This window comes from Catharus ustulatus, chromosome 3 (assembly GCF_009819885.2).
Source record: "Catharus ustulatus isolate bCatUst1 chromosome 3, bCatUst1.pri.v2, whole genome shotgun sequence".
NCBI lineage: Eukaryota > Metazoa > Chordata > Aves > Passeriformes > Turdidae > Catharus > Catharus ustulatus.
This window is the reverse complement of record NC_046223.1, coordinates 47,219,739-47,247,602: the sequence shown is the minus strand read 5'-3', so window position 1 is coordinate 47,247,602 and position 27,864 is coordinate 47,219,739. Positions and strand designations below refer to the sequence as shown.

The 27,864-nt window shown below is 36.8% G+C and overlaps 1 protein-coding gene across 15 annotated transcripts in view; it reads right to left on the bottom strand.

Moving 5' to 3' along the window:
• Positions 1 to 27,864, bottom strand: part of RYR2 (ryanodine receptor 2) — a 386,994-nt gene that overhangs the window by 163,766 nt on the left and 195,364 nt on the right. For all 15 annotated transcript variants that reach the window (XM_033055730.1, XM_033055733.1, XM_033055736.1 and 12 more), the window contains 9 exons: positions 27,699 to 27,834; positions 24,875 to 24,970; positions 17,873 to 17,991; positions 17,352 to 17,485; positions 13,563 to 13,804; positions 10,184 to 10,376; positions 8,349 to 8,565; positions 8,022 to 8,126; positions 3,800 to 3,903 (listed from right to left, as the gene is read on the bottom strand). In XM_033055730.1, coding sequence (XP_032911621.1) covers positions 3,800 to 3,903; positions 8,022 to 8,126; positions 8,349 to 8,565; positions 10,184 to 10,376; positions 13,563 to 13,804; positions 17,352 to 17,485; positions 17,873 to 17,991; positions 24,875 to 24,970; positions 27,699 to 27,834 — 1,346 coding nt within the window. The remainder of the gene's footprint in view (positions 1 to 3,799; positions 3,904 to 8,021; positions 8,127 to 8,348; positions 8,566 to 10,183; positions 10,377 to 13,562; positions 13,805 to 17,351; positions 17,486 to 17,872; positions 17,992 to 24,874; positions 24,971 to 27,698; positions 27,835 to 27,864) is intronic.

Below are 27,864 nucleotides of genomic sequence, written 5' to 3'. Positions count from 1 at the left end.
ATTATTTCTGCTTTACATACTTATTCATACCCCTTACATACTCACTCATACTGCTTCATACCCACATCTTTATGTTTTGTTATTTATATCACAACTATAAAAAGAAAAAAGGCATAAAATATCACTTATCCTTAGAATGTGTCTTGTTTCTGAGGAAGCTATTATTTAGAGATTTCAGTTGGATCTGGAGTTTTTTAGGACATGCCACTGAAGAGAGAACTGACAGCAGAATGTATGATAGCATTAGTCCAAAACTGCCGTCGTATTCAATCAAGACAATGTGTCTTGTACCCACCACAAGGTTTATACCACAGAGTCACTGAACCAGCCCATTGTGGCTGACTGCAAAATGCAGCTAATTTCAGAAAAAAACACACTAGTTACATAAACTTAAAACAGGGTCAACTGCATTAACTAGGTTTCTGATTACTTCAGACTTCCTGATTTCCTTATAGTCACACTGTTCAGAAGCATAAATTTTAAGTCTCATTTGTCTCCAGGATTTGATCTGTAAATTATTAATTATTTGTTCCTGCATTTATATTCAGTGTTGGCTTACAGTCTTTCCTTAGTCTAGGTACCTTAATAAAATATTGACATTGAGATTAATAGAAAACCTAGACAAAAGTCAGAGACTTAACTTTGGAGTCAGATGAGAATTTTCTCAAAACCTGAGGGTGATAACCATATATTTGATAGAAGCTGATTACAGAAGAAATCACAGCTATAAATGCCTTGGACTCCATTCCAAATTTCCCTGAAGTGGAAGACAGGTGTGAAACAAGGTTTTTATTTGTTCTTGACACTAGCTAAAATGGCATTTTCTATGTCTTGCTTTAACTATGTTTACTGCTCTTGAACTGACTGAAGGGAAAAAAAGAAGAGCATAAATACTCTTCTAACATTATTTCACTTGGCAGATGAATTGTCTGTTTCAAGGAGATTCTTACAGCATATTTTTAGTGCTAGCTACTTGAAGTACTACTGCTACAGACTGAAGCTTGATTTAAAATTAGACAGTAAAATCAGAAATGAGGAAACTAATATCCAGTGACCCCTTTCTGCAAAACACACTATCTGCTAAGAATACACCATGCAGCTAAATTTCAACTGTCATAAAAAGAACTGATTCCTATGCAGCTATCATCAGCATAAGTCGGAGAGAGAACATATCTAATAGAGAAATGCAGTACAGAGAAGCTAACCTATGGTAACCCTAATTTTCTTGTAATGTAAGCCAGTAGTTATTTTTGTCCAAACAAAACAAATTCAAATAAGAGTGCCTCGGGAGGATAAAATGACAGACTGTACTGGCAGAATCTGAAAGACAATTAAAGTACTTCAAACCTAAGCAAGAAAACAAAAAGTGGCTGAATGTAGCTCTCATCACCACAATCATACATGTAATTATCACACAAGACTGAGTAAATACATAGAAACGGGAAAGTCAGTCACAAAATAATAAGCAAGAACAACAAAAAATATGCAAGAGCAAAATATAAAAAATATATATATGTATGTATAGAAACAGTATGAGTAAGCATATTTTAATCCCATGACATTTTCAGAGGCAACTCATTCCTGCACCTTGACATTTCCGACAGTATATAATTTTTATAGCTTATAAAAGTATTCAATCATATTTAAAAATATACACAGCTTTCAGTATATGGAAAAGAAATGTTCTATCAGAAAATATGACTTAGATCTTCCTTGGTTTCTAACTCTCTCATCTGGCAACAAAACTGACAACAAACCACAAAGGAAAACACAATCACAGCCAGCCTTATTCTCCATGTCCTGTAACTATTTCAAATATGTAGTTTGATGCAAATTGTAAAGAAAATTATTAGAAGCTTTAAAGTAACATTCTTTCCCTCTCCCCATTTTTCCCCTCTGTCAAGGCTAACAGCTAGAGGACTAGGCAGGTTACAATTCATGTAATTATCTATGGGTCACCTAGAACTGATTAATGCACTAATCTTTCCACATTTTCAAGCACATAGAAACAAACTGAGCAAGGAGCTCCTAGCCCCAGCACAACAGATGTCTACATGACAAATACAGCTCAATGTTACAAAACTTCATTTATCAGAAAAGGACTAATACAAGGAAGTAAGGGAGACTTAGTTCTAATAAATATACAAATTTTGAAACACATAGAAGGACTGAATGCCTATATTTGGGATATCATCCATTTAATGGAAAGACTCTTTCTTGAGCAAACAATAAAATTATTTTTTTAAAAGAGTAATCCATAACTTGTATGTTTATATAACAAAAACCTGGGGTTTTTTTACAGGGTTAGATTAGAAAAGCACTGAATACTGAACCAGTAATCATGTAAGGACTCTTTAAATGTTCAGTACTTAGTGAAACATTAGCAGCATGCATTAAATTATGAGAGCACGATTTTTCTGCTGCCTGAGCCATATTATATAGAGTGCTTTAGGAAAAGATCCAACTGCAGTGAAAGTTAATGACATCATCTTTTTTGTTTTCATAAAACAGAATGGAATAATGTGTTTTGAATCCTTAGCACACTGCTCTGCTGATGGGAAATGCTCAAAAACTCTCCTTATAATTCCAACATCTACCCAACAGAAAATTTGAACTTCCTCCCAGTTCAATTTCTCTCTAAATTGTCTACCTCTAAATAATGGCAAAATATCCCTCCAGAAACTGTTTAGCACTTAGGGTCCTAACTACAACCCTAAGTACTCAGTTTTTCACTGAGTAATTTATTTACTATGGGAACAGTAGACCAGTAAGTAGAGAAAATAAGCTGGCCTGAAAAGAAATCTGCAAGAAGTTCTAGAAGGAGTGTTCTGCAAAGCTTTCTACTATGAGGGTATAAAGTCCTCTTATTATGAGTATAAACACTATATTTCACTATCAGTTTACATGGCAAAGATTTTAATAATATAGGAAAAATATTCACAGAAAAGTAATATGTATAAGCATTGTAAACTCTGAATAGTACAAAGTAACTATATTCTAACAAGAAAAGAAAATGAATAGATTTCAAGAACAGGTGACTGGAGAACCATATCTACCATCTAACATTCATCAGTTTGAGAAATATTTTTACATGTTGGCTACGTATAATGATATATATTGGAGAAATTACTTACACTAATCAATTTTTCAATTAATTCACAGCAAAGTAAGAACTCACACCTCCTTGACTGACAAAGCTGAGGTGAGGATTTGTATTTTGTAAACCAGAAAACTAGATTACTTCAACAAACTTTTAAATGTCCCATTGAAATTTTTTAGCATTCCAACTGGAGAGCTTCCACGACATTCACACATCTAACCACTCATCCAGAAAAGGAGGGAATGCCTACTACTGCTTGTTCTGTGGCAACATGCGCAATGACACAGGAACAGCAGCAAGGGATCCTGAAGCAAAGTTCTTAATTTAAATATCTAGTGAGTGTCAATGTGTGTTTTATAAATAAAGAAAATTAAAAGAAATTAAACTAAATTTAATTAAATCAAACAAGAAGCAAAGATTTTTTTTTTCCCAAAGTTTGGATCTCTTTCTTTCCTCGTAGATAAAAACTGTCTGAATTGTCATTTCGCAATCAGGATTATCACAATAATTCTAAAAAGACTATCAAAGTAATTTTCAGTGCCAAGTACATAATTCATTAATGTATCATCTCACTCCCTCATTCACATACTATTACCCTCACCTACACATCAAATTTTAATTTGCATGTCAATTTATAATTCTGCAAAATCTCCTTATGAAACTCTTTAACTATAAGCTTCAAAAGCTCTAGCAACTTACTTCAGTGTTTCAAGTGACATTTGCAAGTTGTAATTTCTTTCCTGCTCCGGCAATTTCGAGAACTCCACTAAGCATGGGTGTTGTCTTTTGTTGTCATCTCTAACCTAAGAAAACAGTAAAAAAATAAGCTTAGCATGCCTTTAAAAACTAAAAGAAATTTAAAACCAGACCAATCCACAAGGTACTTAAAGCTGATCTTGTTAGAATTATTCAGACTTGACAGTACTTCAAAACAGAAAGTATTTTGTATTCTCAGAGCATGATCATTGTGTTCAAGCAAGGCAGAATTTGCATTTGCAAATAAACTTCAGATCTGCATATTCTCAAGTGTAATAAATGCTAATTTGTACATGCTATTATACAAATGTTCATGGGAAATATGCAAACTTCAAGAACAGTGCAATCTATATTGTTTTAACATATAACTTTTAAGCCATAAAGTACCATCTCATCTTCAGCCCCATGTTTTCAAAAATTCTACATCTAGTTTGCATAACTATGTTGATACAGATAGTACTGAAATCCTTACCCAATTAAAATAACAATATAAAAGGAATCTTCTGCATCTCTTAATTCAGAAAATGTTTATTTCTAAGTTATTTCCTGTACCACAGAAGTAGAATGAGACTGTTCAGAAGTCACATATGACTGGAACATGAATTTACTTTTAGTGTAGTGATACGAGAGCATATAGACCATAATTTACAAAATCCTATATTTTATAAACCTACAAATTTGATTTAAAAAAAATTTAACCTGCTTTCTTCCTACAGTTTTATTCTAACACTGGCTATAACCAACAAAGGCAACCTTGGAGGCTGGGACTACCAAGCACTCTACAGCTCTCAATTTAGCATCTTGTGCTAGAGTTCAGCCAATAACACCTATAAAGGCTTGATAAAATACATAAGTTTGAAAATACTATCTAAAGGATCCCAATGCAGTTGTTAACATCTGCATAGTTGAGACAACTTTAAAAACAATATATTATAACATTTTTGTGTCAATCTTTGATGGACCATAAATTCACCATTCATATTAACCTTTAAACCTGCAAAGTGGAAGTTATTGAAAAATGACATTATTTATTTTATATAAAATACTACTGCTTAATCTAATTTATTTGATCTCATTAAAAAATCACATTTCTCTATAACATTTCTGACTTAAGTAGTTTTCGCACTCAGATCCAAGCACATAATTCTCAAATTGAACAGCAGTCATTTGTTTATGTTTTGGAATGAAAAATCTTTACAGTCTCCAGGGGGTACTTATTTTGATTTGACTGGATTAATGTTCTTTGGACAGACAATACAGGCAACCCAACTATCAAACTACTTTTAAAAATTAATAGAAGATAAAATGAGAAATACATTTTAGCAGCACTGAAAACATTTATTTACAGATTCCTAAGTTCTGTGGTAATCTGTATCCAAAATACTGAGTATAGTCTCTCCATTTAGATCTGTGTACAGCTAATTTAAGTCTTAATAGTCACATATTTTCATCAAAATTCCAATATTAATATATTTCCTCTAGTGACACTATTTCTGTTCTACCACTAAAATGTATAATAATTCTATTATACAGTAAACATATTTTGTGGGTTACCTTCCCATTTCCTTTTCTTTTTCTGAGCAGAATATAAAAATCTACTGCCTTGCAAACACATAATATTAGTGGCAGAACTCATGGCATCCATAAATTCTTTATTCTTGTGGCTGGTTTTAAATGTGCAGTGACATTGAACACAAAGAAAGATACGCAGATGTGTCTGATGATTTCAGTAGTACACATATTCAGACTTGAAATGAAGCAAATTAACAAAGTCCATAGTTTTTCCACGTGAACTTGCTATTTTACTTTCTTGCATGCACAGAATGCAGTAGTATGACATGCAATAGTGGGTATCACTTTGATGACAATACATACAGACCCAGATATGTAGGAGGAATATAAAATACTACAGCAGATTTTTTTTTAATCTGGAGGGCAATTTAAAGATTCTGTCTATTAGCCTTTAAACTTTTAGACTTGGTAAAAAAACAGTACTAGCTACATAGAAAGTCTCTTGTTCTGAGCTAAAGACAAAATCTAATATTAGAGGACTTGTGCACATCTAAATAAGCTAATTTCTATGCCATGGCTTCCCCCACTACTCAATAACTGCAGTGCATGAATTCAGAGAACTAGAATCGGCAACAGTGGCTTAAATGCAGACAATACAAAACTGGGAGGAGCTGTTGACTCTCTGGAGGGCAGGGAGGCCCTGCAGAGAGACCTGGACCAATTACAAGCCCGGGAAATCATCAACCCTACAAAATTCAACAAGAGAAAACTGCCAGATTTGGCGCCTGGGATGGGGGAACCCTGGATGTACGAACAGACCAGGGAATGAAACACTGGAGAGCAGTGCCATGGAAAGGGACTTGGGGTCCTGGTCGATGGCAAGCTGAACAAGAGTCTGCAGTGCCCTGGCAGCCAGGAGGGACAACTCTGTCCTGGGAACATCAGGCACAGCATCACAGCCAGACAAGGGAGGGCATTGTCCTGCTCTGCTCTGAGCTGGGGCAGCCTCACCTCCAGTGCTGGGGGCTGGTTTGGGTGCCTCAATATAAGAAAGACATTGAACTGTTAGAGAGTGTCCAAAGGAGGGCAATGAAGATGGGGAAGGCATCTGAGGAGCAGCTGAGGTCTGTTCAGCCTGGAGGAGACTGAAGGGAGACCTCATTGCAGTTACAGTTTCCTCATACAGGGAAGAGGAGGGGCAGGCACTGATCTCTGCTCTGTGGCGACCAGGGACAGGACCCAAAGGAATGGCCTGAAGCTGAGTTGGGGGAGGTTTAGGGGGGATATTAGAAAAAGGCTCATCACCCAGAGGGTGGCTGGACACTAGAACAGTCTCCTCAGGGAAGTGGTCACAGTGCCAAGCCTGGCAGACCTAAAGAAGGCTTTGGACAACACTCTTGGGCACAGAGTGTGACTCTTGGGAATAGGCTGTACAGGGTCAGGAGTTGGACTTGATGATCCTTGTGGGTCCCTTCCAACTCAGCTTATTCTGTGACTTTGTGAAACTGATAAAATAATTTGTGAGGAACCAGTATGACTAAGAAATCAACCTCCACAAAATGATCAGCATATACTCTGTCACGATCCCAAAGAGAGAACTCCCCACCACAATGCATTAAAGCAAGGTAATTTAAAAGATTTAATTTTGAACCTAACTTGATCACTGCTTAACTTGATACTTATCATGTATGGTTTCAATAGTGTTCAACTGTACAATTAGACTCTCAATATGTAATGGTATACTATAAGTCCTGCAGATTACTTCACAGTTGGTGTGATTACACTACAATTAAAGTGTTTTCACACATTAATTTTACTGAGCTTTTGCATTTGATTTCATGGGGAAATTACCTTCAACAAAATCTAGAGATCTTCTCTGTTACTAATATACTTTTAAGTACTGCTGTATGCCACACCAAATAAATACTATGCCCAGTTACCTTACATCCATAACCTGAACTCCTCAGAAGACCCAAATCTTTCTAGTAACAAAAATAGAATGCATACATATTTTTACACTTATATCTAGTACCTACTGCATGTTTCTGTATACTCCTCAGAGCACTATTTCTTCATAAAAGAACATTTGGGAAACAAATAACAAGCATAATAGCACATATAATTTTTTACTGATTAACTTCAAAAAGAAAATTTTTTTCATACTCCATAAATGTAGGAAAGAGATCAGAAAAGTGTTATGTAGAGCACCTAATACAGACTGAAGAAGTAGCAAACAGGAAAGCAAAAAATCAGATTTAATGGAATTTTCTATGGGCAATACTTTTTAGGACTTCTAAAAGAGTAATGTCAGTCAGCACATGCAAAGAGAACCAAGAATAACTGTTTTCATTGGCTTACTCCACCAGGCAGTTGGACATCTTGCTCCAAGAAAACATAGGAAGTGAAAAACTCACTATGTGCTTTCTGTGCTAACAGTTAGACTGAAAATTTCAGCACCACATAGCTTTAATACCAGATTTTTTTTCCAAAACGCCCAAGTGCCATTGGCGTCCACATGCTTTCAGTAGGAAGGTGTTTAAAACCTTACTAATTTTGGGGGGATGGTGAAAAATGCAGTCCCATTAGTACATTAAAACCAATGTGCTGAATCATTCTATGCAATTAACAGAAATTTAAGTTGGAAGGTACATACTGGTCCATACTGCCAGCCAAGTTCAATCTTATTCATAACCCAAAGTTCATGGATGTTCTCTGCTAATTTTTCTCTAATCCTTTCCAGGTGGGGAGGCAAAACAATCTAAAGAGAGAAGAGATAAGAGAAGAACAGGCCATTAGAGATAAGCTGCTTTACATGCCACCCAAACTTTCATAACAGACAAACTTTGTGCAAACCAGATCTCAACAAATCCAAAGAATAAAACAAATTTGGGACAAGGTACAAATTCAACCAAAAGAAGTAAAATACGCATGTAATATGTGTGTGTTTGAAAAGGAAAAGGCAATCTTTTCATTTCCATACCTGGCTAGTATCTACAGGAACTGGAGTGAAAGCTGCTTGTGACAGAGAGACAGTGGGACCCAGTAGGTCTCTTGTGTAGCTACGATCTTGTTTGTACTCTCGGCTGTGCTCCACTTTCAGCTTCTCTTTTGGTAGGACAGCTTCAAAGCATGGAGCATATCCAGGTGGAGGAAGGAACTTGAACTCTCCATGGCGACCTCCAAGCAGGAAACGAACCCTGTAAGTATCAGAACTATTTTAGATAACCAAGACACCTATGGTGGAAAGCTTAATCAGTCTCTAAGCCTAAAGAATATTAAATGCTATTTTAAAAAGAGGGGGGTGGAAAGGGGGAGCGGGGGAATGTCAATATTGCTGCTTCTTTTCATTGTTTACAGTTCAACTTTCTCTAACTGCTGTTGGAGTTTATGATATAGGAGGTTGAAAAAACATGGGAAAAGTAAACAATTCTTTTTTCTAGTTAATTCTACTGCACTGAAGCATTTAAAACCATGGGACCAACCATCTCGCAGAGAGAGAATAATCAGTTTACTCAGCACACCTATAAAGTAAGCAGCAGCCTTTTGAGTCTCCAAAGGCAGAGATTAAAACCCAGAGTAATCAATCAAGCACTTCAGAACTCTCTCCACTGAGGAGGTCTCTGTTCAATCTCATTTGAGAAATGAACCTAAAACCCTGCGGTTCTTTCTTTTCTCTCAAAAAACAGTAAATTCTTAGGACACAATACAAAAGCTCCTAAATTTCCTTCTCTAAAACTTTTATTTTTCATATTAACAGAAATCCAGGGGAAAGCACTCTTATTCATGACAAAATGAAAAATTCATTCAGTGAGGTAATAACTGTGTAGCAATGACATTAAACCAACATGACATAGCAATGACCTAATACTGAAAAATCTCCCTAGAACATTGCCATCCAGAAGGAATCAAAAACACGCAAAAGACTGGCCTTGAACCAGAAGAATTTTGTCTCTTTTTTGTTTACTGAGTATCTTACAAAATTTTTGTTAATGCTATACCAATACACAGTAAAAAAACTACATGCACCACACAAATAATATCTGTCAATAACTTCTCTGGTAACAGTCTGAAGGTCTGTATTTTGCATCTGGAATAAGAGATGGGCGTGTGCTCTTTGTGATAGCTCTTAGCTTCTGTGGCATTCTTCTGGTCTGCCTCCAATAGAAATCAGCTTTCAGCCTTCACCTTTGCCAGTTCTGATAAAGTTGCCTCCCTGCTGGAACACCCCGTAATGTTTTTTAATATTATAGTCTCAAATTGCTCAATAGATGGAAGCAGATGTTTGGCACCTCAAGTGTGACTTGAAATTTTATTGAAAACCAATACAGTAACCAGAATATAGATTGAATTCATATTAACTCATGCTGCAGAAAAGGAAGTGTACACCCACTATTTCTTAAGGTAAGTGCAGATAATGCCTCTTTAAATAACAGTTACTACCTCATTACAGGTGCGTTAGGGAAAATATATTGTTAATATCAAAGGCTGATGCAAAATGCTGCTCTGGAGTGAATGTGCAGCAATGTGTCAGCAAAGAAATTATTAAAAAGCTGTTTCTAAGATACATCTGCAAACTACCAGAATACACTGGTGTGCTGAAAAGCAACAGATGCACTGTATCTTCAGGACTTCTTTGTAGATCTCACTATCCAAGAACTGGAACTTTGCCAAAAAAAGCAGATGTCATAATGAGAAATGAGAGCAGACAGCCAGGGAAATATTCAGCATATTCATCTATACAGAAAAGAAAAATAAGCAGACTTGAAAAAAAAACCAAAAAACCAAAAAGCCACACAAACTTCATGGGATGCTAACTTTATTCCTGCAGAGAAGCTGACAACTGGGAAGAAGAGGCCATCTATGTTGAAGTTTTCAAACATTCCTTGGACTGGCTGACCATTTATTCGGAAAGAGATGCTGGGGGCACTCAGGTCCAAACAGCAGCTAATAACATCATCAGTTCTTAATAGATGTTGGTTGGGAGAATTAACTGTTCGTGCTACACAACCTATGGAAGTAACAGAGACACATTTAATGAAATTTGTGAAAACTGCGCTGTTTTTCACAGCAGTGTAAAAAGAGAAAAACATCACTATAGAGCACAAACACATTAATACACAAGTATCTAACCTGTGACATCCAAGATTTGATTTTAAGTTTGCAACATAGTGAATAGTAGCATACAATCATATCAACACAGCCATTTCAGTCATAAAAAATGAAACTCAGTTACATTTAATGTAAGTGAAAATAATTACTGATATCCCTATAAACAGTCAAAACTGGGAAAACTACATTTTTTTACATTACAGAAGTGCAAAATGAAAACAGCCATTAGTACCTAATATGAAAATTAGTATACTTTTCTAAAGAATGCTTCATTATTTAGAAAAAGAAAACTATCTCCTTTTTAATTATTTATGGAAAATTAGGTACTCCCTGTTAATGGCTACATCATGGTACTCTTCCAAAACTTGTACAAGATGATACTATTCAGTTTCATAATTAAACTGCAAACCAGGATCTTTCAGCAATATATAAAGGTCCATTTTTAAGGTGTATGTATTCAGTAATATATATTTTTAATCAGTTTTTTATTAATTCTAAAGGATTATTCTATCTTACATCAAATTCCATTTACACAAGCACACACATTCCCAAGAGAAACAAGCTAAAGAATTAGAAAGTGATGGTGGCTGAAATTTCCTGCCATCTACAGTACAAAATTTTTGGAAAATCACAGCAGTTGTTTGAAAACATGTCTACACATGTTTTCCAAAAATAACTTATGCACTGTCTGCAAGAGATATGGTATGATGCATACTAGAACAGAGCACTAACTTTTTTAACTAGGGCGTCCAACTTTTGTGCACATAAAAGACTCGACTAGCACTACATTTCCAAGAAGAAGCTGATGGCATATGGCTTTAACAGAAGCAAAAATAATTACATCTCAGTAATTTTTTTTTACAATTGAATTTTTATGCACATATCTCCCCGACCCCTGAGGAAAAATAAAATAGCAACACTTCCAAAACTCTGTATATGAAAAATGACTTTGTGATACTGCCAGATGAAAATATCACAGCTGAGAGTATAAATCACAGAAAGCGACAATTATTTAATGGCAGGGATAACTAAACTTGAAAAGAGTTACCAATGAAGAATGGATATTTCATCCACTTAAAGAATACTATTGAGACCAGATGCCTTTTCAGACACTAAAATTTAGGCAAATATAGGTTATGGAGCTCAATGCAAGGCTGACTGATAGCAGAAATACGTAGTAGTCATTGATGAATACACAGTAGATCAAATTATCTAAATGCCTTTTCTGGCCCTAGGCTTTAAGAATCTATGAGTTCCACTTCTTCATAATAGGTCATTTCAGGACTAAAAATCCAAATGTAAATTGTATGTGATTCTCATACAAATGTAAATTATATGTGATTCTCATAGAGGCTTGGTGCAGAACAGAAACTTGAGGGCAAAAATTATTGTTGCTATTCATTAATACAGTAAAGGCTTCATGCTAAGGTTATTCCTAAAATGCCATTGCAGAGACTTATCAGGATGCAGTCTGGGATTGTGGAAGCAAAAGAAAGGCCATGATTTTCAATATGCAACAACCTAAAGTTCTTCCATATTTGAGAGGTATGTATGTGTTGCACAATAATATTAGTGAAGAAAGATAACACAAATCTTTTCAAATCTACCAGCCAAATCCACAACAAACAGAAAAATTAGGAGATATAATTGTGATCTGACTAGTTTTTTTCCAGCAGGATTATTGACTTGAGAACCACAAAAAACTATTCATTTTTTCTGTTACATTTCTGACTGAAAAGTTTGCAGTGGGTAGAAAAATAATTTTGTTTTTCTGTAATCTTTTGATTCCTCCCTAAAAGTGACCTTAAGTACAAAAGCTATCTTGGTTAGCTCATTATTTTCTGGTTCTTCTGTAATAATACTTTTTCTGTCAAACTCAGTCACGACACCTGTAATGATACCATTAATTATGCATCATTGTTCCAAAGTAATTCTCACTATACATGAGACATTAAGTAGCAGCTTCTTTCCTAAGATACCACTCCAGTTGATATGCTATTATTTATTAATAAAACCCATTGCTATTTTGATTGGAAAGCTGTTTTGAAATGTAAAACTGTATTCTTTTCCAAGTAGCAAGACAAAATGCCTCAAAACTGCAAAAACTTTAGATGATGCAGCTGACTCACTAAATTATCTCTCGTCTGCTTTAGAAAACCTCTCATATCTTTATAGTGGAAAGAACTGCCAGTCCAATTAGCCTTTCCCAGTTTCCGGGCAGTTCTCTAGTTCACCACTGCGCAATGATCTCTCAAATGTCAAAAGAAAAAAAAATTCTCAGAAAGATGAAATCACAATAAAATCTCCTTTCAAGAAGTTCAGGACTGTCCAATTGTAAAAACACTTTAGATACTGAGTTGAGCTTTCTCTAATACTAATATCTTCATGCATAAATTACTATTAACAAATAGACCCAAAGCAAGCCAATAACATTTTAAAGATGAATACCTGAGCAAATGCATCATATACAAGCTAGGAATGTGATTCTGCAAGTCTTGCAATAATCAGTCTCAATGTATGCAAATAAAACATCACTACCTAAAAAATATCTTTAAACAAACAAAACACCAGATTTAAAAATCTTATTAACTTCTGAAGTATCTCTGAACTTCTAAAGACCCACAACAAAAATCTGGCTCAAAAAAAAAAAACCAAACCAAACAAACAAACAAAAAAAACCACAAACAAAAAAAACATCAAAAATGAAGAGTCCTGTTACTTAAATTTCTCAGCCTGTTCTTACACTACCACATAGGAATCACAAATCCAAATGACTGTCATACTTCCATTTTTGCAGCTTTGAAGTTTTAAATAAAATTTTCATAGTTACCATGAACACACAGTGCCCCTGCCCACACACCCCCCAAAATCCTAGGCTAAAATGTAAATTATTAGTCTACCTGCATTACTTCATGTCAGTTTAAATCATATTCTAACACAGGGTATTGTTTCTGTATGTTCCAACTGTCAGCTGAAATAACTGATTCACTTGGCTGCTGTTGAAACCAAATTCACTGGGATTGCAAACACAATCATAATGTTCAAACAAAAATAAGCAACAACCACAAAGTACCCAAGAGAATACCTGACCACAGATGTAGACCATCAAAGCCATAGGAATATAAGTCATCACCAACACCATTTCCTCCCCATTCTGCTCCTCCTCCTGGGTAGGGCGAGTAGCCTTCTGTTGAAGCCCAGCCCACTCGTAGATGAGTTGATTCTGCAGTCACAAAAGGCTCTAGATGGTCCACCATAAGTTCATAGTACCATTTTCTGTATTGGGCAGAGCCTTCACTAATCCCCAAGAAGATGTTGGGTCGCATGCTTAAATAGAAAGAATAAAAACAGTTATTAAAATATTATCTCAAGGACAAGATGAACTGCTGTGTACTTTTAATTGACTCAAATTTCAAGCACGTTTTGTGTGATTAAAACAACAGAAGCAATTTTACTTCATGGGATCACACAGATTACCAGGCTGGAAAAGAGCACAGATATCTGGTCCAACCTCTCTTGACTAAAGCACAGTCAGGACAACATGGCCCAGCACACTGTCCTGCTGAACCTTGTAAGTGTCCAATGTTGGGAAATCCACCATTTCCCCAGTAAGATTATTCCAATTACTAATTCTTCTCATTATGAAAAATGTTACTCTTTTCTCCAGTCAGAATCACCCCAGGAGATATTTGTACCCATTACCCTTTGGCTTCTCCATGTGACTCCTGGTTGTACCTGTTCTTCTAACTGGAAAAATGGAAAAAAAGAGGTAGCTTCAGTTCCAATAGTTTTCACTTGCATTCCCAAAACTTTACAGTCTTTCTTGATCCTATCCAGGTTTCAGCTTGTTGTGCCATTTATGCCTCCATGAGAACAGTAACAATGGATAGCAATCTGTACTCTGGACAAGTTGAGGCACCCTCTAGGCAACATCAGCTCCCAGAAGGCAGTACGTTTAGTTATTTGTTCATTCATTTATTCTGGTGAAAAATGGTCTATTCATTTAAAGTAAAAAAAAAATATTTGCTTTAGCAACTGAAACAGTATCCTCACTCAGATGCCAATAGTAATTGGTTTATGTCTTTGAACAATTAGTAGATCTTAAATCCTGCAAAAAAATCACAGCTATTCACCAGTTACCAACTTAAGTGTACTAAGTAAACACTGCAGGTTTAATTTTACATAGCTAACTGCATTCTGTAATACTGATTATCTATTCAAGAGAATAACATTTTAAAAGGTACAATAGTGAAGAGTCGTTGTATTTCAAAATTCTCTTGTACCTCTTCCTTGTTCCAAGTCCTGTATAACTCACTAATTTGATATGGTTGTAGAAATCCTTAATATCAATGTGATGCTCCTACTGCTACTGGTTTTACAGTACTTCACAAGACTACTTTAAAAAGGCAAGCTACTACGGTCCTTATTCAATATCTAGCTGAAGAGTAATATGTAGAGTCATATCTAAAGGTCATGAAGGGAAAAAAACAGAAAAATTTTATGCTTTTCTAATTAGATTTTGGGGATAATATTGAATATAAACTCTCATACTAAAAAAATCTGTCTCCAGACAGTCATGTCTGCGTCAGCTTTGTACTAAGAAAGACATTCAATCTTGAATTAAAGCCATGGAGCACAGGAGTGTCCAAAATCAATACTAGCTATATTTCTTCAATGGTTACCCATATTGCACAAAATCTCTTCAACTTCTAGACTGAGTGTATCTACATATTCTAGACTGTGTAGTCTTCACATTCCTCCACTATATTAGGTTATTACTGGTATAAATATTTTCTTTCTCCATTCAGGCTGACTAATCAACAAAAATGTAGCTCTCAGTTAGTCTCAGTGTGCTTTCTGGTAGAGGGAATGCAGGGTGAGGAAGCAGGGCTGGTATGGGTGGTTAAATACAAGTCAGTTTAATAGCAGACTACTGATCTGGTTGCTTATAAAATAAAAAGTTTTATCAGGTAAGACTAATAAACTTTCCTTCTAGAAGTATATGGGTTGTCTTTTGCCAAATGTTTAAGTATAGATACTATTCACATTGTTCCAAGGCAAAAACTTATTGTCCTTAAAAACAAAATGTGTTTGACAAAAGCTATCATCCAGAAAATTTATATTATTTGTAAATTATTAGCAAGATCACCTGCCTGAAGAGAGTAGCACCTTATTATGCTTTTGTACAGGTTTCATGATTTAATCAACCTAATTAGCCAAATTCCTTTTATTCAAAAGAGGTTTATACATAGAATTTTCCAGTTCCCTGAAAAAAGTATGTTAAAAAGCAATATCTTAGAAAGTTCCAATAATGTTCCACTTACACAGTTACTTTGTCAAATATTTTTGGATGAAGGTATATATGTCTTAGTCTTCAATGAATCCTTGGTCTTATTGACTTTTGAAAAACTATTCTTTTCCTTATAATTGCAAGAATAAGAATCTTCTCATTCACAGCTTTCTAATGCAATGCAAAAATATGAAGTAACTAATTTGCTTTTTCTAACACCTTATTTGGGAAAGACAAGTCTACGTTCCATGTATAAGATCCAAAGTCATTCCAGAAACTCAGTCATGAATTGCAGAATCATTGAGGCTGGAAAAGATCTCCATGATCAAGTCCAACCCTTTGATCAAATGTCTTCATGACAACTAAACCAAAGCACTAACTGCCATGTCCCATCATTTCTGAAACACTTCCAGGGATAATGACTCCACCACTTCCCTGGCAGCCTGTTTCAATGCTTCGCCATCCTTTCCACGAAAAAATTCTTCCTGACATCCAATCCAAACTTGTCCTGGTGCAACTTGAGGCTGCATCATTTTTCACTGTCTGGGAGAAGAGGCCAACCACCAGCTGGCTACGGTCTCCTTCCAGGGAGCTCTAGAGAGTGATAAGTTCTCTCCTGAGCATCTTCTTCTCCAGAGTAAACAAACCAGTTTCCTCAGATACTCTTCATAGGACTTGTGCGCCAGACCCTTCACCAGCTCCATTGCTGTTCTCTGGACACACTCCAGCACTTCAAGTTCATCCTTGTAGTGAGGTGCCCAACACTGAAGACAGTATTCCAGGCGTGACCTCACCAATGCCAAGTTGAGACAATCAATCAGTTCCCCAGATTCTTTAGCTTTCAGTACCCCCCCTTACAACATACACTGTGAGTTTTTTATGGTTTTCAGCATCTAATAAATCCTATGAACGCTGAATTGGAATTTTTCATTCAATTTTCATTTTTAATGATTGAGACTTTTAAAAATAAAAAGTTTGAGACAGAACATCCCACAGATCTTCATACAGAACCACATTCTTTGGCCTCAACGTCAATTAAAACTCTGGAAAAACCCCTTAATGATATTTGTAAATTATACTTTACCAATTTAAGACGGTACTAGCCTCATCTTGATATTAATGTCTCCTTAAAGTAGCTTCTAAAATTTCTGTCAGTGGAAGGAAGGGTGAAGGCACTCCCTAAATATTCTAGGCACTGGTGAAGGTGTTTGACACTAAATTCTTAATTTTGACCAAAGATGATTAGGAAATCCTCACAAGATCATAAATATAAAGGCAATCACAGAACATCAGTTGACAATACTTTGAATACACAGCTAGATCTAGACCATAATCTTTAGAAGAGACTACAGCTGTCAGACTTAAAACAGTTCAGGACAGTTATAGCCTGTGACAGCTCTCTCTGATCCATGTTTCAAATTTAATCACTACGGCAAAGGGAATTTAAAATCCTAGTAAGAATAAAATATCATAACCAAAGTTTTGAAAGTAAAAGAGATTTTCTGTAGTGACTATTTCTTTTAAGCACAAGTTAGGTTTTTTTACTTTGTTCATAGATGAAATTTTTTTTCTTTTTCTTTGTACCTGCTCACATGGTTGACGAGGCGTGTCTGTAAGAGCAGATCTCTTCCTGGCAGGAGATTATCACAGATTAGATGTTGATTAGACCGCACAGCTACCCCATGACAAACACAGAGAGAGCACAAAACATCCAACACCTGAAAAAAAAAAGATTCTTTTAATCTTAAATACTTTTTTATTATTGTAGTTCCTTACTTCAGGCAATGTAATGCTCTATACCTTGTTATAGAAGACATATAATGGTATGTAATTCATCCAACACAGTGATTTAGTTTTAGAACAATTCTGAAATTCTCCTAACATTAAAACATTCTCCCCACTTCCCTCGCAAATTGTTCTGTATCAATGTTTTTGCCAAAAAGAGGGTAATACTTCTCTTTGCTTCTTCAAACTGCTCATATACATTTTAGGATAAGTTTCATTCCTCATTATTGAAATAGCATTAAAGTATTTGAAATTAACTTCCACACAGAAGAACGAGCTTGCTTTGTTCACCTAAATATACTTGTTTAGTCTTTACCTACCTTATGGTTTCTTCCATGCTTGTCCAAAAGACAGATGATTGATTTAATATGTCCTTCCTTAATAATGTTTAGAGCTTCTGGGCTTTCTACCAATACACAGTGTAAAACCTCTAGAATTCCTGGGGGGAAAAAAAAAGGATTTTTTCCATCAAAGGGCATATAAAGCCATAACTGTACATAATAGTTGATAATCTGTTGCTCATGAACATGGACTAGTTTCCAAAATCATTGTATATGACAAACAAACCAAATAAAGCAGCAGCCATTGCCATGAAGAATCATTAGCCTCAAAAATGTTTCTCTGCAATGGGGAAATAAAACAATCTCCCATGTGTACCGGACCAAATCAACACCTGCTTTGGGATCTTCTACCTTTGGGAAAGACAAATATTGTACATGTAGTTCATCATTATCAGTTGCTATAGTTGTGGCCACAATGAGAAAAATCAAAGGGTCTGAAGCAAAGCTGAGAAAAAGCCCTAAATCTAAAGATATGCAATTCCTATTAGGAATGTACAACTCTCATCATTGTCTTCAGCCCTTTATTCAAGCCATATCTCCAAACACTCAGTTTAATCCTTGCACAGCAAAATCCATAGCATGAGTCTTCTGCTCCCTCTTTCTATTCAAACAAAATTGTAGTATTGAAAACTCCCCTTTATGTGGGAAAAATAGTGTTTTTGTCAGATGGCTCTGTCTCATTGAGAGTACTCTGGCCTTCCTTGGATTCTAGTGAGGAAGAGAACATCAGCCACTACAGATAAGCTACAACACCACTACCATTTATCCCCTTACTATTTGATGTTTTTTTCCAGAGGTCTGAGGGACATAGGCTGCCATCACTAATAAAGAGTAAGGATTACACAAGGACTGAAATGTAGAAAAGAGATACAGTGACAATTTGATTCATCCAGTAAACAGGTTTCAAACGAAGTATGTTGCTTAATATATTTGTAGACAAAATTATGCCTATGTAAACAGAAAATGCAGGTAGATGAGCTAGAGTTGAACTCCCAAAGCGATTCTACAGCCCTGAAAGTTTAAGCACAAGAAGTCTTAACTACAAACAATGGAACATACTAAACATGAATTTGGTAGTGATCTATACTGCACTTCCATTATTCCACCATTCTATGATTCTATAAATACTGACATTAACAATATTGTTAAAAAGGATAGAAATGCAAGAGTCATGAGAGTCAGCTAAAAGAGCAGATGCTCTGTAGCAACATAGTAGTAGCACAGTCCACCCAGCCTGCCAACCAGAGGAAGTCAGGGGTCACTGATCATGGCAAAATTACCTAGGGAGGTTAAAAAAGTGTTACAAATGGACCCTTAATTTAGAGGGGTAATCTAGAACAAGATCAACAATTTTGTGTGTCACAGTGATCTGGGAATGCACAAAAATAATTTCATTCAAAACATAGTACTGGACATTTGCCACCTCTCATTGTAGCACTGAAACATACTTTATCCATATAAATAGCAACCCACTATTAAATGACACCACATAAGTGTGGCAACCATATCCTTGAATTTTCTCTAGGTAGAGTGATAACCTTTTACCTTAAAATACTACATAGGGTTCATTTTGTAGTCTTAATTTTTTCAATAACAGAATAAAAATACTATGAAGATGTAAACATTCAATAAATGCATGTTATCAATTGGATCCAGCTGCCCCAGCACCTTCTTGAATTCATCTGAATGTTGATTAGCAAATACATTTTGTTCCCCGTGTTTCAGAAAAAAATGGTTTATGTGTACTGCGTCTGTTCAGACTGATTCACTTTTAGATTGACAACATTAAAGAATACTAGGTTTCTTCCAGTTTCATTGGATTTGCTCAAGGCAGTAAAGCAGTAAGCATTTGAATCGAATACAATTAAACAGTATGATATGCAGAGTTCATGGTAAGGAGAGTGAAAATTTTCTTAATGACTAACACACGAAAGGAAGCATGTATATTCAGGACAATATGTTGACTCCTCTCATGTCTTACCGTAGAATACTGGAATAAAATGCGTAGCTTTACTTGGAGGATATTCATGTTAAAAAAACTTCCCTGTGCAACCATTCAGAAGTCTCTCTGGTAGTCACTCTTGCACCACCTGAGTCTGGACCACGGCCCTTTTAGAGCTACACTCCCCACACTTGCACAGCCAGATCAGGTGTCTGTGCCAGCTCAAGACCAAGTTTCTCATAGCAGAGTCTAAAATGTCCCAATCCTTAAAATAGTTTCATTGTGGTGCAATGACTGACCAAATAACAACTTAAGCTGTATGCTACCAAGGACAGATTACTAACATGGGAACCTGAGATTATCTCAGCTGGTTAGAGCATGGTGCTAGTAACACCAAGTCTATGGGTTCAATCCCTGTAAAGACCACTTACTTAAGAATTGGACTCAGGGATCTTTTTTGGCACCTTTCAACTCAGTACAGTCTGAGTCTGTGGGCACCTGGACTTTTATATCCTTACCATGTAAGCATGCGGAAATCTGGGGGTCTTTGACTCCTGCCATGTCTCAGAGTGTCACCTGCCTGGGTCACAGGTTCCTGGGACCTTTGCTACGCTAAGTCAGCAGTTCAAGGCTTCTCATCTCACCCAGAGCTCAACCAGCAGCTCAACTGCGGGATGCAAACAGAGTTTCCTGCACTGAATGTATTCCTCAACATTAGATTACTAACTTGATGTAATCTATTTTTTTACCTATGTTTTAATGCCTTTAAAATTATACTAGGGCTAGTTAATCCCATCTGGAATATATTTCAGAGTGAAAGAGTAATCTAGTCTTAATTTATGGATTGAAGAGACAGCTGAAGCATTTGCATTGTAGCTCTGTGATATTTCACTTCTAACATGGTCTACTCTTGGACATATTTCTACTTGGACATATAATAATTTTCCTTCTTTTGCTTCAGTGAAGCTTGGGAAATGAATTAATTTCTGATCTAATTTGTACAATGAATTCACAGTTGCTGTTTATATATTTAATGCTTTTATTCTGTTTTCATAACGCTTTTAGTTCCAGGACAAGAAAAAAGTGAAAACAGGAATTTTATAGATAATACTTGGTAGTATCAAATCTTTATTGCAATACATTCAAGAAAACACATACAGAAGATGTAGCTGACAACTTTAATGTTTGGTGTGATTAACAGAATGTGGTGTTTCTTCCTCATAAACACTTTACCTTAGAAAAAAAATATTTTATATGAATATATGTATTAAAGTATTCTTAGTTTAAAGGTTTAATATAAGCCAGTATTTCTCTCTATTGAAGATCTACCACTGTAAATTAAAACAGTGACTATCCTCAGCCCATCAAGCCAAATAAAACTCAAAATCTGGCCAGCAAGCATCCCACATAAAATCACAAAATTGTATTTACATACTAAAAGCTAAACCTACTGTGTTTCTCAGGATAACTAATGCACAGTTTAATTAGCATCTTTTATAACTGATACTCTCAAAAACAGACAAAGTCTTCATTATAAGATCAGTTTTGGAGGCAACATGGAAGTTACGTTACCAATACAGATGGAGATGGAGTACAAGTGGCCCGGTTCGTAGCAGAAAACTCAGAACAAATGAGTATTGCAAATATTAGTACATTCAGAGTTCTTGCAGCATGACAGAAGGTTCACTACCCAGAGCCACTAGTTTCAAAATACTCTGTAGTTTACAGAATGCATCTCATACCTTACTATTCTATCATAAACAACTAAGTTTTTAATTTTCAAATCTTTTTGATTTGAGATTAAAATCTAAAAATACATACGTACCCAACAGAAACCATGTAACACAGCATTTTTAGAGCTGTCTTAAGAAATTTCATCTTGAACCTCCAAAAGTTGAGCGAAAAGTTTTGTATTATTTCTGAAGGCCCTTACCCTACAAGTTTCAGATGTAAAATTAGGTCTTTCAGGAAACAGTTCCACCATTAAAATTTTGTGACATGCATTGAAATTAAGCAGGTTGCAACCAAATCCCATGTAAATGCATAATTGTGAGATCATTTTCCTTAAATCGATTTACCAAAGATGAAGTATAGTGGAAAAATAATTTAACTTACAATTTTGACATTTTTCAAATGCTTGTTTCAGTTTAAGTTCAGTTACTCAAATGCTCGATAGAGCAAGGAGATCACAGCATCTACAGAACAGGTTCCCCAAACAATAATGCAAACCAACACAAATTTTGTTCAGTTACAACATCTATTTAGTTAGGATCACCAAGTGTAGTTTACCAGCTGCAATGACTGGATGATCTGCAAACCTCTAACTAGACACCCCACCCATGCTGTAAGCAGTCATCTGTCTGAGTCACCAGCTGAGAACTAAAGTAGTGATACAGGCAAAGACTCCTATGTTCATGTTGCCTCATCTCTTGAGCTGCTCAAGCATTCGGAGCATAAACATAGCAGGCTGAAACAGACCAGATGCATGCCAGAAATAGGAAGTAAGCCTGTACTAAAACAGGTCCCCTGCCCTAAGGCCACAGATCTGCAACTAAAACAAGAAGCAAAACTCTGCAAAAGTACTTCCATAAAACATTGCTGTTTGGAGGGCTTCACAAGGGCAAATGCTTCAAAGTCTCAGCCTCAAGAAAAACTGACTCTTAAAATCTCTCCTAGCCCCAAGAGAAAAAAACCTTTGCGAGAGGAGAAGTATCAGTGTGTAACTGCTCTTTACAAGTGCAATCAACCACCGCAGATCTTGTCAATCAGCTAGTGAATGCTGTGCCAGTTCACCCTCAGCCCTGAGAAGGAGAACACTCCTGCCACTGACATTTGACAATATTTTCTCATGTTGCTGGTCAGTTCATCTCAGGAACAGATTTATGGCAAACAAACAAAATGCCCATGAATATTTAATGGCATTCAGAGCTGAGGGGAGCACAAACACCTTGTTTTCTACAGGACACATCTGTTCTCGCAGCTGCTGAATATAACCAAGGTAAGAAATTTATTAATGTATACCAAATGGTAACCTGTATTCCTGAAACTATGTGGAATACTTAGCAATAGCAGAGTATTTCTCATTTATTCATGCCACTGTAAAAGGCTGTGTTGTACCTGTGCCTTTTTTTTTTTCCACCAAAATGTTTACTAGTCTAATGTAAAACAAAGAACTTTTGCAATGGGGGACATCCTTCCTTCCTTCCTGGCCTTAGTATTTCAAAGACTCCTCAGCACACCATCAGTCTGTGGCAGACATATGATTGAGGAATGGAAAGAATTGTATGTGAATGCAATTTCAGTTTCTGAGGACAACTCTTTAATCAATCATTATGTTCCTTCCATTTCATGGAACAACACATGACACTAAGCCAAGAAGATGATGGGAATAAGTTACAAATATGTAACTGGAGAGCCACGTAACACTGTTATTGCAACTGTATTTCCCATTGGTTTGACTACAAATCTTCCTGCTCTATGAACTTACTGTAGCATTATTTAAAAAAAAAAGTATTGAAAGGCTCTCAATAGGCCATCTTCCAAACAAATTGTAAAAAGTAAAGTAATTTCACAAATACAAGCCGCACCAATTTGACTAAGATTTTGCTCCTAAACCGGAAATGCGGCTAATAATCAGGAGCGGCTAATACAACCTCAGAAGTGCCTGCCAGAGTGCTGAGCCGAGCAGCTGCAAAGTCGGCATTTTGCGATTGTTACAAATCGCTACTCTGTTGCACCGCGGGTGGAGCCTGGCTCCCTGTAGGCAGCACGGGGGGCGGGGAGAGAGGCGGGAGAGCTCTCTCCTTCCCTCCTCTGCCACAGCCCAGGGGAGAGACGGGGGGGGGCCCGGCGCCGCCATTGCCGCGGCCCGGGGAGGAGAGGGGGGACCCGGGCCGCCCCTACCGCGGCCCGGGGAGGGGGGGGAAGCCCGCGCCGCCATTGCTGCGGCCCAGGGAGGGGGGGGAAGCCCGCGCCGCCATTGCTGCGGCTCGGGGAGCCGACGGGAGCCCCGCGCAGCCATTGCCGTGGCTCGGGGAGCCGACGGGGTGCTTTGTCCCCACCCGCCGCCGCCGCGGCAGGAGCGGGGAAACTCCGTCCCTGCCCGCCGCCGGCGCCACGGGCGCGGGAAAGCTCCGTCCCCGCCCGCCGCCGCTGCCGTAGGAGCGGGGGAAGCTCCGTCCCTGCCTGCCACCGCGGGGCAGCGCCGACCCGGGGTGACCGAGCCCAGTGGCAGCGGCGGCCGGCCCCGAGCGGCAGCACCGGGCTGGGCCACCTGGCCCCGTCAGCGGCCCCTAGCGGGCCGAGCCTGCACAGCCTTAGCTCAGCCAGTAAACCCCGCCCTCCCGCGGTTCTGTTACTAATTGCACGCGGGTCCTCGCTGCGAACGACAAAGCGGCTTATATTCGGGTGCGGCTTATCTATGGACAAAAACCAAAATGTTTGCCAACACCCAGTGATGCGGCTTATATTCAGTGCAGCTTGTATTCGTGAATTTACTGTACATTTAAAGTAAAACAGTCTCAACTGCTACTGAAAAACATTTCTTGTTAATTTTAAATTGAAATTTACACCTCAGGAGCAAAAGAGGTGATTAAAAAGAAAACGTATATGCATTACAAAGGTAAACACTGTTAGGCAGAATAAATTCTATCCATTCCATAAGACTATTGTTGCATTTAGTTTAATGCAAATCCTGAAAAACATGCAGACTTACAAAGAAAAGGGAAGATACTAGAATTAGAAAACAACTTAATAGAGCTTACACTATTGAACAGCCATTTTATCAAATACTTTGTCTGAATTAAAAGGTAACACTACATCCAAATGGTCAAGGAAAATGCATGACTGCTGGAATTTAAACTAGAACTATAACTGAAACCAGTATGTAAAAAATGTTACAAATATAAATCCCACTTTATTAATATATTATACTTTTTCATAATACGAACTTCATTATAATTAGGTGGAACAAGTATACCACCAACTTTAAAGAATTTAGAACTGGTCAAATAAGGACATTAAAATACTGAAAAGCATACCAGAAGAGGCTTCCAGTCTTTCTAATCTGCTGATCAACCAATCAAGAGATCCAGAAAATTGAGCACAGTTTTTACGATTTCCTCGAATCAGTGCCGCTATTGGGAAAAGAGAGTGAGAGAGAAATTAAATCACAATTATAAGTGCATTTAAGTAATTCCTGTCTTCTCTTGTCAGAAAGGATCCAGTAAGATACAGTCTTAAGTTTTAATTATTCATGTCCTAGATTTAAATTTAAGTAATATAAGTGATAGTTAAAATTCAGCATAAGAAATACCTTTGTTATCAAATTGACCTTTAAGGAATTTGAATTATTTTGGCTCTACAATCATCTCAATAATCCCTACAAAATGCTCTACATGAAGAAGCCTGCACTTACACCACAGAAGTCAGCTGCTACTATAGAAACAAGTTTCTGAAAAACAGTATTCTTGTAACGATAGAAAACAGTGCAAAAGCAGAGTGTGAGGTAAACAACATAGGTGATGAGTGCAAATTATTTTCTACTGCTACAATATATTCGTTAAAGAGTAATAGGAAGTAAAAAACAAGATAGATGTATAGGAACTGTTTGCCATACTTTTGACAAGGTTATAGGGAGGAAGCAACTACTTTGAATATGTTTCACCCTCATGCTTTAAGCTGAAGATTGAAGTAGACTGAATCATGCACTGACTTGGTGGGTACAGCTGAACTGAAATCTCCCTGAACACTGCAGGCACCCACAAGCTTGGACTGTTCTGGATTATGCGCATCTGCAGATGTGTACACACACAAAAGCTCATAGAGAAGCGTCTGCTCTACTCCAAGAAAGAACTGAGGCACAAAGAATTCTGTTTGGTGTGTGGAACAGTGCAAACTGATTTTCTTAAGATTGTTTTCCAGTGCCACCAAAATATTATTTCAACCTGAAGTTTCTCTGATTATTTCCAGCAGCAGAGACTGTTGGTCCTGCTAAGAGGCAACAGCCTCTTAAAATCCATGTTTTGTTGTTGCAAAACCTCATGTATTATATTGTAACTATCTTTTTATGTTGTTTTATTTATAAAAGGTTAAACTTAAAGAACTTATTTTTAAACTTACAACAGAAATAGGACATGAAACTATCTGCAAAGAGGAAGAGCAATGTTGGAGCATTGGCAGTTCTGTAAACCGGCAGTTTCCTCACCAGTTTTCTGATAAGGAAAATCAAACCCTAATAGCAAAACAAACAAAACCCTTTTACATGCTGTATTATATAATAGAAAAAAATATGTACCCTGAAATATTACACCTTTGATTAATTATGGTCACAGTTATCTTAAAATACTTGGAAATCATAAGAAGGGGAACATCTTGTTAAAACATATGGACTAGAACTAAACATGGTTTCTGACAGTGACTTTTTTATTGGTTATAGGCAAGCCACACAATCTTACTATACTTCAGGTAGAAACATAAAATGAAGGCAGTTCAGTGCTTAACACATCACTAAATTTAACTTCATTAACAGTAATGAGACACAGATGGTTTCATAAAAGCTGCTCAGCACAACTTTGTGAACAGTTAGTATTCTTTGGTTAAAGCTGTGCATTAAATGATGCATATAGACACTTAAAATTGAAAACAAAAAATAACATCCTACAGTTGCTTTTCTTGTTGCCTAATACTCTGAACAAGATCAGAATTCAGTTTTAAAGAAATAAAAACCATGATGCGGTCAGTCAGACATGTACATTACATCACTGCATATACTCCTGGACATTCTTTAGTAATGCAAAAGGATCTAGTATGAGTTCACAGGGAATGTATGTATTTGTAATAGAGAATGGACAGATGCCTCACTAGATATATATCAATTATTTTAAATTGAAAGACAGTAGACTTAGATTAACTATGAGAAAGGGTTTTTTTGCAATCGGGGTGGCTGGACTAGATCTTTAGAGGTCTCATATGACCCAAAGCATTCTAAGATTATATGATTTTTATATGTGACAGTATCCAGTCTCAGCATCTATAAATGCCTTCATCCTCATCACAGTGAAATACAACACAACATCAACGACATGACAAAAGACAGGAATACTGGCATCACAGTTTACTTTTATTTATGTGCAGACTCAAAAAACAAAGTACTGTTTGCTGAAGCAAGACTGAGCAAGCAATATCCATTTGTCATCTATGTAATTACTGTACAGATCCAGCATTATTCAGAACAGAGCAATGTACAAATTCATCATAGCCAGATCAAAGCCAGGCTTTCTAAGCATTAGCTGCCAGAAGATAATGCAGTTAGAGAAGTAACATCAGAGGGCAGGAGGGGCACAAAGACTGGGAAGTCAACAAAAGCTTGTGTGCTGTTCTCATCACAAGTCCATGGAAGCAATACTTTGCACAAAACAGGCAGACTCTTCAAAAGGAATTTTCTAGCCTTGCAAACTGGAAATCAAGCCACTACTTCCCCCACTCTGCACTGTGCTTAATGGAACCAGAGAAACTAAACTGTAACAAAAAAGCTCAACTCTACCCTACGTCTACAAATAACCAAACCGCAGACTTTTATGCTCCATCATCTACCATCTACACCCCAAAAGGTCATAATTTGATTTCATGGACATGTTAACTCTCTGGACCTAGGCTGGATACTTTTAAATGTTTATAATTCCTGACATAACCTTTTTAATTGATTGTTAACACATGAAATAACTGCAAATACAAAAATCCTGCTTAATTTGTATTCTAAGTTTCTGCACAGTGGAAATAACAGTATAACAGTATAACAGTATAACAGTTACATACTTCTTTATTCTTCACTATTTTGAGCAAGTAATCCATAATATGCCTTACCTAGTAATTCATACAAAGAATTCAGAATAGATTTCCATGCTTCTCCAGCTTCCTTCCCAGCTACATCTGCAAAGTGTGCTGCACTGCTGTATACATTCAAGCGATCAATACATTCAAGAACAAGGTTGATCATACCCTAGAAATAAAAAAGCTCTCATCATCAGAG